General features: G+C 40.9%; 1 protein-coding gene across 3 annotated transcripts in view; it reads left to right on the top strand.

Annotated features, from left to right (window-relative positions):
• The window catches only part of COL22A1 (collagen type XXII alpha 1 chain), a 218,588-nt gene that overhangs the window by 77,525 nt on the left and 123,728 nt on the right, over positions 1-17,335 (top strand). For all 3 annotated transcript variants that reach the window (XR_014953121.1, XM_085572597.1, XM_085572598.1), the window contains exons 5-10: positions 3,234-3,345; positions 10,145-10,268; positions 12,743-13,018; positions 14,070-14,150; positions 14,750-14,863; positions 15,311-15,355. Coding sequence is in view for 2 of the 3 variants with exons in the window: in XM_085572597.1 (XP_085428723.1) it covers positions 3,234-3,345; positions 10,145-10,268; positions 12,743-13,018; positions 14,070-14,150; positions 14,750-14,863; positions 15,311-15,355 (752 nt within the window). In the remaining variant the exon portion in view is untranslated. The remainder of the gene's footprint in view (positions 1-3,233; positions 3,346-10,144; positions 10,269-12,742; positions 13,019-14,069; positions 14,151-14,749; positions 14,864-15,310; positions 15,356-17,335) is intronic.

The following is a 17,335-nucleotide window of genomic DNA, read 5'->3' as shown; positions in this document are numbered from 1 at the left end:
TCTTTGCTCTTCAGAAGAGAATTTGAAAATCATAGCTGGTTAATCAAGCTGAATTTAAAAATCTGCAACCTTTATGCAATTCTGATGGCAAATAAAGCAATGTGAATATAAGTTATATGGGATTTGTTAACATTTTCGTCCTCTTCACCTCTGCTTCACTTGCTGCACAAAATGGATAGTATTCCCTGTAAGTAGAATATATTTTAGACAACTTCAGTAAAATTTCTGTCTGTATGAGCTCTCTTTTTGCTGAAAGAGACATTCCAGGTAGGGGTTCAGCCTGTGTTCAAGATGAGCTGTCTTAATGACTGTTAAATTTCTCTGCTGACTCACAAGGAAACTGAGGAAACCTGCATCCATCATATGTCTCCTTTTCAGATAGCTAAAATTAGGTAAGATGCATCTCATTCTTGGCAGAGTTCTTAATTTTTTAGTGTATGATCTGTTGACAATTTTTTTTGTAATTTTATCGAAATCTTTCAATAAAAAGTGTTCCTTACCTTTAAGGGCTTTGGTTGTGAATAGAGTATCCAAGAGTGGAAGTTATCTCACCAGCTTGGCAATATTTAAATTTGGCACAGAATAAGTTAATAGTGTGATTAATGTAAAAAAACCTTTGCTTTTGAGTATGGCCTCTGACACACCTGAGGACTTAACGTTTCCCTGGTTCTACATTTAATCTTTCAAAAAGCCATCCTCATTCATCAATTAATTAAAAATAGAGAAAGCAATTTTTAATTTGCCAATCCATAGTCTGAATAAAATAAAATCCTATTATGATTTACTTTCATGCTTTATCCAATCCTAAATGTAAATGGCATTATGTTGTAAGAGCAGGACTTATTTTCATTACACCAAATTCTGCTTGCAAAGTAGTTTTGATGGCTGTGTTTTTGTTTCATGGTGTTATTTAGGCTTTTTAAAATGCATTTTGATAGGAAATTCAGGAAAAAGAGATGGATCGAATCTGATGCTTGTTTCTACTGGAAAAGCATGCCAGTGTGCACAGCTTCAGAGCTGCTCATGATGTGAATGTTTGTTTGAGTTGTCAGAGATAACAAGAGCAGCCTTGGTTCTGAGCTAATGATGGGAAAATTTGGCAGGAACTTCTTGTCCCCGTATCTTGCACTTGTGCATTTTTAGCAAGGGAGCTTTACAAGCCCCGTGAAGTGATCAGGATTTCACAGCTTGGAGCCTCTGGTGACTGGACACAAGGATGTCACCTGGGCAGCATTTCAGCCTTCTCCATCCACAGCTGCTCTCCTGGGGATGGTTAACAAGTTCCTTGCCCAGCAGAGCGGTTCTCCTGCCAGCAGCACTCCGTGGCTCCCTCAGCTGCTGTGGATGAGGGATATGTTCTGCTGGTGGAATGAGCTGCAGGGACAAGTCATGGAGTTGTTTGTGACAGCCGGGAGGGAGCTCTCATGTTCTGGTGGGGTCTGTTTACCCTGATTTACAGCTGCAATCGTGGCTGACTGCAGTGTGTCAGAGGGGTGTATCACTGGAGTTGCTGCAGAGGTGATTATGAGGTGCAGCCATGAGGCCCTGGAGCACTTTAACTGCTTTATTTGCCTTCCCAAATGCCCAGTAATAGCTGAAAATAGAGTGGACAAAAAAGAAAAGCTGTCGACAGCCAGGAAAGTTACTGTAGTACTAAAGGGCTCAACTTGGCACCAGACAGCCATTTCTGTCTTTGTAAACAATTAAGATTATATTTCCTCAGAAGAAGTAATTTTTTCAGAAAAAAGTCCAGAAAATTATGGAAGCTTTACATTTTACTTGCTGTTTGCTGTTTTGGTTTGCCTAGTACTGGTCCACACAGGTTTTTGCAACTATTTATTCATATAAATGTGAAAAATAATATCATTAGGTTGGTGCCTTTTCCTGTTGAAGCTGTTTTCAAGCTCTGCAGTGCCTTTCAGCCTGAAAGGTTGAGGAGGACAACGAAGAAACCCAAGAGTCTTCAGTCTTAATTTAATCACATAAAAATGTTTATCTTTCCTAGAAAAGTTTTAAGAGCTCACTAACTGAAAAAAGTTTAAAGGACTGCCATAGTTTAAAAGCAATTTATGCAAATAAGCAACACTTATGTCACCAGGTTTGTGTGCTGGAATTACAAAACCAGGAGTTAATGTGTTTAATTGTGCATGTGTGAGGGGGAGATAATGTTGGAATAGCATGAATAAAACTGAAACTCATATTCTCTGCTCAGTTGCTCACAACCTGCCTTTTACAGTGCCTTTGCCTCTAACTCCACAGTGTGTTTGATTCTGGGAGTGGCTGATAGTTTGGATTTGCACCCTGTGGAGCAAGTTTGGAGCTAAAAGCAGGATGTTTGCATCCACACAGCTCTGCACCTCCAGGAACTGGATGCATTTGTGGCACCATTGTACCCCCACTGTCCCTCTCAGGGTTTAGCACTTGGGACTTCATGTCACAAAATTCTGTGTTCCTTGTGGCTGGGACAATGTTGTTCTGGAGCTGCGTAGAATCACTTGTGGGTTAAGCTTTAAGTTTAAAATCAAACTAAATCTTTAGCTTAAGATTGAGCTAAAAATACCTTGTTAAAACAAAGTCAGAAGCTTTAGGCAACTGTCTTCCACCAAGATTAATAGCTCCTGATAAATGGTAAATTGATTGGACTAAGTTGTATTAAAATTATATGAAAAGGGTATGTGGTCAAGTGGAGGTCCATGAAAAAGATGAGAGGGCTGGAACACTTCTGCTGTGAAGAAATTTGGAGAAAGTTGGGGATGTTCAGCCTGGAGAAGCAAAGGCTCCAGGGGGACTTTCTTATGTCCTTTCAATATATGAAAGTGTCTTGCAAGAAAAAAAGAGACCTTTTATCAAGGCCCATAGTGAGAGGACAAGGGGCAACAGTTTAAAATTGAAAGAGGGTAGCTTTAGACTGGAGATATATAATTACATTTTTACAATGAGGGTGGAAAGACACTAGGCCAGGTTGGCCAGAGAAGTGACAGGTTGAATTTAAGCTTGGTTTTGCATTTTTGGGCTGAGAGGATTAGATTATATCAGAATTGTGTTTGGCTTTTCCCAACAAGAACAAGACTCATTTCTGAAGTGCTGTTTGTAAGCTAAGAGATCCATGTAAGTACAATGGGAGGCATGTCCCACTACTGGGACTAACCCACACTGATTAATGTATCTTATTTATATTTCTGTAACGCACAGGATTGATTAATGTCTTTTATTTATATTCCTGTAACGGATAGGATTTGACCTGATGGATTCATTCAGCGTGAAGCAGATTTTTGGAATGAAAGAAGATGGGATTCAGAGTGCCTATGTACGGCTTGGAAGCTTTCCTGTTGTTCAGAAGACTGAGTGAGTACTCCGGGTTTTCACTTGATTTCCGTCTGAACCTCTGCCTTACATTATTTGGTTCCTCTAGGTTAACTTTGTAGTAGTTAACAGGCACTTACAGGTGAATTTCTGCTCTGAGCAGCTGTTTCAGTTCAGCTGGCACAGAATATGCACAACCTGGTCAGGAGTCTCAGCAGTAACTACAGGCTCCATCCTGGCAGAATATAAGTTGTCTTTGGTGTAGCTCAGTGGTTCTAAGGAGCAGTATCAAGACATTCACAAAAGAACTTAGGGTTACATAAATATCTTCTGAAGGGAATATTGAATATCTCACTCCCATTGAGATAGAAATTTGCTAAACACAAGAGACCACTTGCTGGTAGATGCTGTGACCAGTTAGCAAATATGTATTCTGGCCTTGTAGAAGAATGAGCAGTTTTTAATCCTGTGTCAATGTGGAGTCAGCCCTCAGAGTCTTTTAGGACATAAGGCTGCCAGTTGTGTCACAGTTTATCACAAATGTTTCTTTGGGTTGTCACTTGAGCCCTGCTAGCATTAGCCTTGAAAAGAGTGAGTGCATAATTTCACTGAGTAACTATGAGCCATAGATTGAATTGTCATCATTAACATTTTTGCAGTAAATTTCTCAGTGCTGGTTTGAACTTCAGCTTTAAAAAAAATCAATAATACTTCTTTTCTTTCTTATGGATGAGGGCTGTTATTTTTATTCTGTTTTTAGCTCTTTTTCTCAGCTCACTGCCTTTTTGAGATTATCCTATGAATTACATTTGCTTGATTTCACAATATTGTTTGTTCATCCTGGAACCAACAGGATTGATGTGCTCTTCTTCCCTCCCCCTTTTTCTCCATGTTAATACAATTTAAAAAATAAAAATATGATATATTGAGATGAAAACTGTTTTCTATAGAGTCCATAATTTATATAAAGTGTAAGTGTAAATAGAGTCATGATCAGTGATCTGATTCAATGCAGCCAGCTAAAGACATCTTAGGTTTGGTATATGTATAACTGGTCTGAATGTGGATGAGAATAAACCATAAACCTATTTCACTTGGATGGTGAGAAACCTATTTCATTTGTCTCACTGTGATCTCCGGGTTCTGGGTGATATTATGAAACATGGAGCAATTCTTGGAGTATAAACAAGAACTGTCAAGTATGGGCTGATAATCTTCATATTACACAGCTCAGTAACCACTGCTGCTGTGTCCAGCCTTATTTTCCATAATTCAGTAGGTAGAAATGGAGTGAATGACAGTTTGAAGATCTGTGAAGCAAATGTAATGGTGAGAAATCCAGGAACTGCAGTGTAGACAGGTAAAATTAAGAAACATCCAACAACTGAAGGGATCATTCTCCATAGGAACCTCTGGGAAATCAAAGATTGGTAAAGGGTCTTTGAATTAGGGTCATGGTAGGCTGAAAGGCAGTGGCTGCTTGACATCAAAAACCAGCAGGGAGGAAAGGCATGCTTTAAAGGATGAATCTAATTAACCACTGGAGAAAGTTAGCACAGATTACAGAGAGTTGTCCATTTGAATTCCTTTTTCAAAGTAAGGGTTGAAGAACTTTGTTGTTGCTGTTTCTGTTGTTGATTTCTCAGGAAGACTGAGGGAGTGAAGCCAGACCAACCAGCTATGACGGCTTTCCATCTGCTCAGATTACACCCATTTATTTGTTGTTGCTGCTGCCCTTAAAATCAGCAGAATATTTTATCACCCAGGACAATTAGAAGTAAAACATCCCTAATCTCTATATTGAAATGAAGAAAATTCATTTATGATAATTCTGAAACATGGAATTTGAGGAGGACTTCCACATTTTCAACCTTTTGTATTTTAACTTTCACATTCCTATGGTTTGGGAATGAACCCAAATGTATATAACACCATGGAAGGTGTTTGCCTATTTGTTTCATTTTAGCATTTGTATGCCAGGACTCTGAAATGCTGCATATAGGGTCATTGCTCACAGAAAATGAAATCTTGTAAAGTCTGCACAAAACCAATAACTGGAATAATAAACCAAACAAAAACATCTGTCGTGGCTCACAGATAACCTCCAGCAAGGTTTAGCAACTGATAGCAGCATCTCATAATTAGATACAAAATCATTGACTGGGTAATATATGTGATTCACTTTATTATCTGCTTAAAGGATTTGTATTGCTTTATACCAACAATAGTGCTTTTACAAAGTGCCAGATTAGCTGTCTGGGAAATGTGCCTACTCATCTTCTGATCTCTAATCTACAACTATGTACTTTCCTCCTCTTTGTGGTAAGACATCATCTGTGAGCAGACAAACCCAGCAGCCAGAGCTTGGCTTCAGTCAAGGATCTGATCACTGAGGGACTCACAGGGCTCTGCAGCTGTCTGAGGACTGGCCCCCAAATCTGGCCTGGTGTTTTTTCCCACTCCTCATGTAACTGGGGCTGTCCTACTGCTTGTTCATGGCTCCTCAGTGGATCTTCTGGCCAAAACTCTGCTGCAGACTTCTGGTTTTGGATGCTCAGGCTTGTTTCTCATTACTAGTGTCTTGCCTAATGCCAAGATTTCGGCTCACATTTTTTTTCTGTATTTTCTAGTTGTGACTCCAGAGTCTTCCTGATGGCCATGTTCATCCTCAGCTTTCTCTTGCCTGGTCTGGTTCTGCCTGACTTGACCATGATCTTGGCTACCACCTCACAGAATTACCTGATGCTTGGCCAAGCTTCTGTTCATGATCTATTTGCTCTTTATATTGGCACAGTGCTGTACCAATACAGAGTCTTGGGTTGTTTAGGGCATGATATCTTGGTGTGTTTTTCTGTGTCTCCTGATGTCAGCTTTGACTTCAGTCACCTGCCTTAGGTTTCTCCACGAGTTTCTTCCTGCCCTGTTCTCATCATTTGTCCCCTTCCAAGAGAAGGAATTGTACAAAAAGCTACCAAGAACTCCCACACTGAACATGGAACCTGCTGAAAGCTTCCTTTTTTCTTACTTTTCCCAAGCAAATATTTGATATTAAGAAGAGCAGAAAGAAAAATCTTTATCAGCTTAGAGAGGGGAAGACTCAGTGAGGGAGGATCTTACCCATATGTATAAATATCTGATGGGGAGGAAGCCAAGAAGACAGAGTCAGAATCTTCTTAGTCATGTTCATTGACAGGACAAGAAGGAATGGGAAAAATTTTAATCAATGAAATCTAAACACAAGAGAAATCTTTTTTTAGATGAGATGATCTCAAGAGGTCCCTCAGTGTCTCCTATTTCGAACAAAGTAAAGAAGATAAAACATGATGGAGGTGGAATGACTGAAGACTTTTTTGGTCTTGTAGAGAGTAAAGGACTGTAGGGAGAACTGAGAAACACAGAAAAGACTGCAGCAAGCAGAGGAGAGCAAGTTGTTCACATGGCTTCTTATGGAAAAAGGTTGTTTTGGGAAAATTAAATGACAGCAAGTGAGATTTAGGACAGATTACTTCTTTTTTTACAGCATGTAGGACAGAGAAGGACAGGAAGAAATTACCTAGAGAGGATGTATCTATTCCATCACTGAGGTTTCTGAAGTAGAAGTAAAAAAGATGCCAAGGATGTATACTTCTATAGCCTTTTCATTTTCCATTCCCTTTTCCTTTTTTTTTTTTTTTTTTTTTTCCTGTTGTCATTCTAAGAGCTTCTGGTGATGTGAAGCATGTTTAAGTGAACTGGCTTCCTCCAACTTGGTTTTGCAGATATTATGGGTTACATTTGATATTAGCAGGCTTACCTGTTGTAAAATTGATCAAATTGCTCAAGTACATTAACTACATTCTACCTCACCAAATGTAAAAAGTCTATTAAATGTTATTGCATTCAGTGTCTGAAATGAGAACTGATAATATAATTTTTTTCATAATGTTATTATAGATGTAGGATCTCATGCTTATTTTCACAGATGAAAGCTCTTATTGCAAATTAAAACATGTGAGAAGGTTGCTATATATTGAAAACCAGCAATGGTTAAAAGAGTTTTCTTCCTTCTTACTAATTTTTTTTTTCTTGTAAAAGTTGTGATTCACCTGACCTTGTAGTTGAGTAAATTGACTCTTAGACTAACCTGCAGCACTGGGGGATTCTTTTGTCTTGGAGTTTTATAAGGGCCTTTTTTGCAATCTATCCTGTTGTCAGAATTATAGACCAAGGAGCTGGCAGAATGCTCCCTGTAGGTACCAGGCATCCAGCAAAGTTCCACAATATTGATCATCAGTTCAATTCAGCCTTGTGTGAAAGAAGAACATAAAACATTTCTGGGGACAGCAACTCCTGCTCTTGGATCCCCAAGTAAAGCTGAACTTCTAGATGTAGATAATTTTTAAGTGAAGAAATAAGTTAAAACTGCTAAGCAAAGTTTTTGTTATTTATGTAGCAATGCAGCTCTGTAAAAGATACAGGGACCAATGACTTCAGAAACAGCTTTTATCGCATCTTCAAAGCAACGAGAGTGCCTTCATATTTGCTTTTGGCATTAAAACTTTCTGTGTTGGGAACTTGCAGCTGGTTCCTTGGCAGCTTTAAAAATGAGTTGAGGATGGCAGGTAGTGGGTCATTATGGTTTTCTGTCAGTTTAAATCTACCTGATGGGCTGTTTGTCAGCCTTGTGTGATGAGGTGTGGCCAGACTCACTGGGATGTTTAGGTACCTGACTCCCAGTTATTTCTGTGGGTATTTTAAACATCTAAAAACCCTTTTTGAAATTAAGCTTGCATAATGATACTCCTGTTCCCAGCTCACAGATGTCCAGAACCATAAAACTGCTGTCTGGAAAAGCCCTGTAATATCACTGAGTCCAACTGTTGTGCTACACTTCCATGTTCACCATTAAACCATGTCCCCAAGTGCTACATCCACACTTTTCTATGAATGTTTCCAAGGATGGTGAATCCTCCTCTTCTCTGGGTAGACTGTTCCAATGCTTGACCACATTTACAGTAAGGAATTTTTTCCTAATATCTAGTTTAAGGCAACCTTCATTCCAGATCCTACATCTGTTCACTTCCAGGTGCCTCTTCTGGCCCTTCTTGTAGATTTGCTAACTTCCAGGCAACTGAGACCTCCCTGGTTAAAAAATCTAGTACCAAGAAGTGAGACTGCCTTGTGCCCTCCTAAAGGATTTCTTAAGGGAGCTAGTGGGAGCCTGGTTTAGTTTCTTTTTTGTTGGAACAATTTAGAGAGAGTCTCTGTCTCCCCAGAGGGAAAACCAACTCTATAATGGTGCACATCCTGCAGGGGCACTTTATACAGCAAAAGCCACATTAGTGGATGAAAACAGTGTCTTCTTAATTCATAACTTGGCTGAAAAGATAGGAGATTCAAAGCACAGATTAAAATATGATCAAATATTTTGGCATTAGGAAAGACTGGATCTCAACCTTTGCTGCAACTGCAAAACCGTATTCTGGAAATTTAGAGGACTTTTTGCTTTTAATACAATAAAGGCTTCTAGTTTTATGTGCCTTGGACTGTGCCAGTTTTTGCATAGTGATAGATTATGCTAACTATTCATTAGGACCACGTTTCATAGTTTGTTCTTCATTAATTGCTGCCATTAGGTTTTGTTTTGTATAGAGTGCTTATGCTTGACTGCTCAGATGTCCTGAAGCAAAGACATGATATTTATGAAGGCTTTATTTGGAAATTATCATAGGAGCAGGTTGGCTTGGGCATGAAGAACAATGTTAACTGTGACTCTTCAGGTGGGAAAAGAGATGTCTTAGAGGCATTAGAAGCAAAGTTTGAAAAATTCATGGATGGCATAAAAGACAGAAAAAGAACAGGTTCATTGTATTTTCCCTGATAAGAACTGAGTTAGGTCCTAAACAAAGAGGAGGAGGCTCGTTATGCAATGGGCAGCTCTGGGTGATTCCTTGTCAAGGGATGTGAATGTCATAAGTTTACCTGAGTTCAACATAAGTTCAAGCGGAGGATGCAGAAGTCTATATGAGATAAATTCATAAAAAGCTATTGATATAGAAATTGCATTTGTCTCTGAATTAGACATCTGGATTCCAAAGATCTGGGGTATGAGAGAGATGGTTTTTTTTTTCTGTTCATTCTTACTCCTAGGCATCCAGCAATGGCTAGTAACAAAAAAAAAATATGATACTGGATTAGTTATCCCTTCTGTGCCAACCTGCATTCCCATGCTATGACAGGTTTTATGATGGAGTAGAGAAAAACAGATTTTTGGTTACTTCATGTGTTTGCTTACATGCAGGGGTTGTAGTGTCACACTGAGTAAATCTCTGCCTGATATGTCTGCAATGTTTGATTTGAGAACCTTCTGTTATCCGGGGCTGCCAGCTAAGGAACATCTTCTTGGAAAAACATGAGCTGTAGTGCCTGTTTCGGGGCAGACATTATAATATTTGTTGCTATAATTTGGTACATTTAGAGGGTTTTGGGTGTTCCTGGCCATTCCCAGACGTCACAGGGTCCAATGCATATAGAACAGAACCAAATTATTTACAGGTTTCATGAACAGGATCATGAAGTGAAAAACAACCTTTTTAACATGATGGATGCTCAATTACAGATTTCCATTATATTTTAGCCAATTTGAGAGGTTCACTATTGGAATGCTGAAAGGGCTCCATAAAGACAGAACCTGGAGGGCACAAGCTCATGTTCATCTCTCTTCAGGCTTCCAAATAAAGCAGATTTTTAGGAACTATAATGATATTTTTAGAAATATCATTGCTGGGACATGGAGAGAGGTTTAGAAGTTTTGCTTTTCACTAAGCCTGATACATTGCTTTCTTTCCCCTCTCTGTACCAGGGATGTATTTCCACAAGGCCTGCCTGATGAATATGCCTTTGTAACTACCTTCAAATTCCGGAAGGCTTCCAGGAAGGAAGACTGGTATATCTGGCAGATTATTGACAAGTATGGCATACCACAGGTAAGAGGCTCTTTTACAGCCAGCAGGAACAGACTTTTTTTTTTTTTTTTTGCCATGAGCCAGTTTTCTTGCCTTAACCTCCCACTCCTTTTTCTTGTGAACTGGTAAAAATCCTGTTACTTTTTCAGTGGATTTTGCTGCAAATACTTTATATTTCATTTGAAACCCAAATAAATGTTTGTATATATACCTTGGTTCTTATTAGGATGCAATGAATGTGTTAGCTGGAAAGGGGGACAAAAAAATACCATCCTTGCTCTTGAAACTACTGTTGAGTTTTCAGTTGTTTTGTTCAGATAGTTCTGCTTAGGGAAAATATTTTGCCTTTTTGGAAAAAGGTTGTCACATGGATGTACTACAGAGCAGTGAGTTATGTCAGGTTTTGCACAGCCTTCTAGGTGACTTGTAAATTCATTATGGGTTCCTGCTTTGGGTGTGGGTGTGACATCTGTTCTAGTTCCAAAACCCTGAGTCCTGGCTGCTGAACAATTTGATCTAATGATTTTTCTCAAGTACTCTCAGGTTCTCAGAAAAAAATACTATAAGCATGTAGTAAAGAACTGTCTGTCCCTACACAACATGTTCTTAGCAGCTTGGTAGAGTTTAGGTTTTCGAGGGTGCTTCAGGAGGGAGTGATTTGGAGGGGCTGTACATTTTTATGCTTATCACCAAAAATAGTGGTGATGGCATTACCCAGGACTCTAAAGTGGGCTGTCAGCATGGGCTCACAGCTGTGTAATTCAGTATTGCTTTGGAACTGGTATTTAAAAGGATTTTGGGAACTCTCAGTGAAGCATAGGTACAGTTAGGAGAACTGGATAACTGGGTTTGAGACAGTGCTAAAAGGTTTATATGAAAGCTATTATCAGCTGCAGCATTGTTAAATGAAATGTGATTAACTGTGCCACATGCATTCCTAGTTGCTGCAGAGTGAGAATTTGTCTATCATTCAGTATTTCTTGCAGGAAGTTGAAAACTTGAACTGCTTAGTTATGAAGAGAGAAAAACACTCAATATTTCCAGTAATAATTTCAAAAGTGCCTTAACTTATGGTGCCAGAAGTGCCTTAGAGCCCCATGAGCCTCATTTCATGTGGAGCTGGTCATGGTTTGGCTGCTCCCTTGCAGACCTGCACAGCTCACAGATGCTTCTGAGCCAACATTGATCCAAACTGGCATTCCCAGCCAGCACAGTGCTCAGCTGCACAGAGAAGTTGGGTCAAGTGAGGAGTCAGCCTGCCCTGGGCTCCTCACATCACTCACAGCTCAGTGCTGAGGTGGCCCAAACTCCTCCCTGCTCTGCAGCTTGGCTCTGCCTGCTCCATTCCCGGCTGCTTGCTGGTAATTGCCTGATTTTGGTAAAAGAAGATGCCGATTTGTAAATTAACTCAAAGTTGCACGTCTTCAAAAACCTATTTTTGCCTGCTCTGTAGCTTGCAGTACAGAGGATGGGGTGTAGTTTTCTGTTTGAAGCACCTGAAATAAAGTGTGGGCAGTGCCACAGCTCAGCAGACTGGTTTCATATGAGGAATTTTTCCATATTCCATGGGACAGCTGAGGACATGTGATGGGACTAAAGAGCCTGCAGTGGAGGAAGTGGAAACAGTGGAGGAGTACATGGGGTAGAGGGATCCAAACCAGGTTCAGCTTTGGGGAGGTGCCTTTGGGGAGGTGCCCGTGAGCTGTGCTACCACCCAGCCATGGCAGCATGGTGGCCTGTGCTGAAACTGTGCCAAGGGTTGTACTCACAGGAAGAGTCTTTATCTGATTGTGGGTCTGCCCCAAAGCCTGTGGAGCCCCATCTTATTTATCAGCACAAGTGTAGGCTCCCTTTCGATATCTCCCACAAAATTCCATCCTCTGCTCTTTGCTTTCTCACCACAGCCTGTGCCATCCCTGCCTTTGGGGTGTGGGTGTCCTGGTTTGAAAAGCAAAATTAGTGGAAGGCTCTAAGTCAGAAATACAGTTTATTAGGAAAAAGGGAACAAAGAACCAAATACATACAATAGTACAAAAGAAGAACCACTGACAGAGTTAAAGATACAACCTGACACTCGCTGGCTGGGGTGGTGGTAGCAGATATGGTTCTGTCCAAGCAGTGCTCCTGTAGACTGATGTAGTTTCCCTCTGGAGGTCCAGGGCAGAGAAGGTCTCAGCTGCTCCTCTTGGAAGAGGGGATCTACTTGCTGTCTGCACAACCCCGCTTATATCCTTGATGGCATCGTTTGGCTCCTCCCTCTGGGTGGAGCATCTCACCATAGAATGCTGTGATCTTATCAGTCATGCGGCTAAAAGAACAGGGCCTCCTGGACTTATCTGTGAGTCAGGAGATAAGGAAAGAAAGGGATTGCAGCTCGAGGTGGCAATGGAATACACCCCAGTATTATAACCTAGGACAGTGGGTGATGATGGAAAGCAGTCAGGAGGAAGGAGAAGGCTTTGTTCCTCAGCCAGACCCCTTCTGTTTGCCTGCAGGTGTCGATCCGGCTGGACGGGGAGAACAAGGCTCTGGAGTACAACGCCGTGGGGCTCACCAGGGACGCCGTCAGGGTGGTGTTCCGCAGCGCGCGGGTCAGCGACCTGTTCGACCGCAGCTGGCACAAAATCGCCCTCAGCATCCAGTCCAAGGCTGTCTCGCTCTACATCGACTGCAAGCTGGTGCAGGTGCTGCCCATTGAAGAGAGGGAAAACATTGACATTCAAGGAAAGACTGTGATTGGCAAACGCTTGTATGACAGTGTTCCCATTGATGTAAGTACTGCCGTGCTGATTAGAGCTGGGCAAAGGTTTGGGTTTGCAGCCCGTGAGTGAGTGGGGTTATGTTGTAATTGACCCTTTTCCTGAGTCAGCATCGCTGAAATGTTACCAGTGTTACAGAGCTAGGACAGATTGGCATCTTACAATGTACAGGACTTGCTGTATTTTTATGTGAAACTATATGTCCAAAACAGGGATTAAAAATGAGAAATTTATTTCATCTTTCTGTCTAGTCACAGAATGTGCTACAGCTAGAAGCAGAGACAAAATTGTACATAAATATCATTAAACCTAGGTACTGAACTACACAGAAAAGTCTTCATCTGATCTTGGCATTATGAATGTTTCCACAGGTGATAGAAAGAGATGGAGGAAAAAAGGAAGCTTGTTAACTCAAGAGAGTTGTGATATATTCTCCATTCCTCAGATATTAAATGACCCTTAGTACAAATGATATTCTCCATTTCTCAGATATTAAATGACCCTTAGTACAAATGAACCAAAGTCAAGACACACAGGCTGATTGTCCAGCAGTAGTGTTACCCTGGTACAATTTATGTGTGATAGTTTGGTATTTCAGACTTGTATAATCTTTCTTGGCTGTGAAAAGCGGATGGGATGTGCATATCAAATGTGTTCATAACATTTCTCACACAGGAATAAATGGTCAGAAGATGCAAGGCACAACAGGAGGAAAACAGACCTTGTGTCTAGCTGAAATTCTAGGAAGGATAGACGTGGCCAGGATATGTCTTCTCAGACAGAAGTTTGGCCGGAACATGGGGATTTGCTTGAAAACCTGCACCAGAATTTGAATAGGCATTTTCAGGGTTGTATTATCTCGGCTCTTGTAGCACGCTGAGGTATTGGTCTATTATTAATAGGGAGAGATAGAGATTGACTACAGGATCCATAGATCTGCTCTGAAGTTAGCACCATCTGGTTTTTGTTTGTGTTTGCCTGCACTGTTTGTGTCCAAGCAAAAGGAAACAGGGTCTTTAATAATTCACTGTGTCTGAGACTGCTGCCTCCCTTTGTCTCCCAGTTTGATCTTCAGAGGATGGTGATTTACTGTGATTCCCGGCACGCCGAGCTGGAGACCTGCTGCGACATTCCCTCTGGACCAGTAAGCTGCTTTTTGTCATTTATTCATTCTCACATGAACACTCTTCACTGAAATCTATTACATAAATCAGGGAATATGTGGCAGTGTGGGATTATAATTTTGTTTAATAAAGGTGATTGAATCTCACTGTGTAATTGGCAGTGTAGCAGCACCAGAGGAGGACCACTACAGAGGGATGAGTATGAGGAATTTGAAGTTTCCAAGTTCCTCTTTCCTTGTCAAACTGTCAGGGGAAACAAAACCCTGAAGTGATGATAGAACAACAGAAATGCAGCATGAAATATTCAACATGTTTCCCACTGGTTTTATTTGAAAACAGCTAAAAACAGTGCCAGTTGCAGCTTATTTTCTTGTGCCCAAGTCTCACTGGAAACTTCTACCCTCCTTTCACTCTTCTCCCTTCAGTCTTGGTTAAAGAGGTTTATTGTTCATTTTGCCACATTTTCCCCTATTGCTTGGATGAATGGCTTTTGTGGGATTTCATTTCTCACGAGGACACATTTGGCTGTGTGTTACACACAGGATTTGTCTAAAGTGGGTAGAAGGGGAAGCTTTCCAGCATCAAAGGCTTTGTCCTGACCTTGGGTGTTTGGGTGCAGTGCCAGGTCACGGTCCTGACAGAAGCACCTCCCCTGGAAGTGAGGCCCACTGTTGGCAGTGAGCAGGTTGGACATCTCAAGATTTTCAACTGCTCCTGTCCTCCTGGACAAAAGGTGAGTGTTGAGATGAGTGTTTCATTTTGGGATGTCTATAGAGGTAAAGGAAGTTTCTCCTGGTGTTTTCTCTTTACCCAATTCAGTGATTCTGGTCATGCTGGTAGTCCTGATAACAACATTGAAAACAAAGTGATTATTCTTATCCAGCTCAGTTATGTGTATCCTTTTTCAAATAAAATAAAACAGATTATGAAGGTAAATGTGGCCACATTGAAAAAATCTCTTAGCTTTTAAAAGCAATGTGCTTACTTTCTCTGGCTCTGACTGGGACCTCTGAAAAACCAGCTTCGTTGTCATTGCTCCTGAGGGTATGTCAGCTTTATTATCTTCTCTGCTTAAACCTCAAAAAAATTTTGTTGTCCTCCTGTCCTCCTAGGATCAGGCCCCTTGCTTGAATATAAAATGAGAAGATCAGTTTGATTAATCATGTCTTTTTTGTCTTAGGGGGAGAGGGGTCCACTTGGCTTTGAAGGTCCCAAAGGTCAAAAGGTCAGTAATATGCACTAGTTCATTTGGTTACTAAAAACAGCAACAATGAAAGAATTTCAGAGTAAATTGGGGATTTGAAGATTTTGAGAAATGACAGTCAATTTAGTATGTGATTAAGTTCAGTTTTGGATGAGCCTGGGACTGCCGAAGTTTTTTGTGATCTTTCTTTTACACTTGCATTTAGGCTTCTCTTTTGCTGCTCTACATCATTCTTAGAGTAAATGTTTTGCAAAATCCTTTCCCGCAGCTTCTAAATTGGCATTTTTCAAGTTACATTCACTAGGTCATGCACAGCTCCACAGCAGGTCACCTGGAAAAACAAAGGTGCTGCTGCCATGCTGTGCCTTTCTCAGCAGTAATGCAAGTGCATAGTTTAGGTAGCAGCCTTCCAGTCACACTTCAAGTTTCGTGAGACTAGGGATAAAGGATCAGTATCAATGTGTTATCCTTAGCAAGACTGTCTGAGTCATGCTATTAAATATAGGCCACTTCCCTCAGTATTCTTTTTCCTAGATAAAAGGGTAGAAGGGTGGTTGTGATGTCTGCTTCAAGTTTCACAGTGCAGCCTTTATATTACCCTGCCTGTTCTGCAAGACTATTTGATATACACATGTGAGCACTCAGCATAAACATATTTTCCTTCTGTGCCTGGTTACAGATAGAGCTGTGAGGCAATAGACTTAGAGGGAGCACTTGTACAGGAAGAAAACAGAGAGTCACAACATGGCTGGAGAGGTGAAAGTTGGTGATGTTGGTGGTTCCCAGTTTTACTGTCCATGAAAAGATGTCTGGGGGAAAAGTTATATTCAAAACTATTTCCATCTGAATCACTTCTTCAAACTGAGTCGCTGAATTTATACCTGTTTGGTAATAACTGAGTTGCACCCCACAAAAGTCACTCATTTATTATGAAAGACTGTGAGAGGGGAAAGAAATAATCTCTGGGGTTTGGAGGGTCAAACGTCTTCAGAGATGTGCAGTCTTTTGGCAAAGCTTGGTCTGTGGTCTGCAGAGAGAAGTTTTGGAGATAAGAATATGCCTTTTGGAGGCTAGGATGAAAGAACATGGGCTCATTACTGCTCAAATGTGCCTGTGCAGACAAAGATTCCTTATGTCTCCATGTATATATAAATAGGAGCTTTCTATTTGAATCCATGACATCTTAAATAGTGATGGGCTATTTTAAGGAATGGCAAAGCCATGACTCTTGTGAGGAGGTTGCAGAAAAGACGATGCTGATAATGATAAAAGGACCCTGCAGCAAGATCCCGTTGTCTTCCCCTGCTTTGCCAAGGTCTGTGTGCTGGTGAGGGTGTCTCTGAGTGCCACTTGGGTCAGTACTGGGGTGCAGGACACACTGGTGGAATACAGAGTGTGTCTACAAGCACAGCATCAGCAGGTTTTCTGGGACAGACCCCAGAAGGACTGCACCACTCCTGCAGATGTGAGTGACTTTTCCCTGGCTGTACTGGTTTGAGACTTGTACACAGATAAGGCAGAACTGTGTCCCAGTCTCAAGGACATGGAATGATGCCATTTAAATATGGGATCTGACAACAATTTAGTATAAATGTGGAGATTTGAGACAAATTATTTCGCTTCTCTATCTGCTAAATAAGGCGAATAGTAGGTTTTTTCTTCCAGCTTGCAAAGATGTTGTGATTCCATAACATATACAACTCTTGACAGCAGTTTTTACACTGGTATTGCTGAGGACCAGCTTGTCACCATCCTTTCTCTATGTTCAAGAATGAATTTTAGCTCTCCTCTCCTCTCTCTGCAACATTACTGAGCTACCCAGGCTAAAATCCTGCCCTTGGCAAGGAATTCAATTCTTACTTGCAGCTTGCCAACATTACCACCTGGTATTTATTAAAGAAGGATGAAGATAATGTGATTCTGATCTTCTCTCAGCTTTCAAAGGCAGGGAGAAACAGGAGAGCTTGAAGTTATCAAAAAAGTGGAAAAAAATTCTGGGAG

Source organism: Lonchura striata, chromosome 2 (assembly GCF_050655825.1).
Source record: "Lonchura striata isolate lonStrDom1 chromosome 2, ASM5065582v1, whole genome shotgun sequence".
In the NCBI taxonomy this organism is placed as follows: Eukaryota; Metazoa; Chordata; class Aves; order Passeriformes; family Estrildidae; genus Lonchura; species Lonchura striata.
The sequence above is the reverse complement of the archived record's forward strand: the minus strand, read 5'-3'. Positions and strand labels throughout refer to the sequence as shown.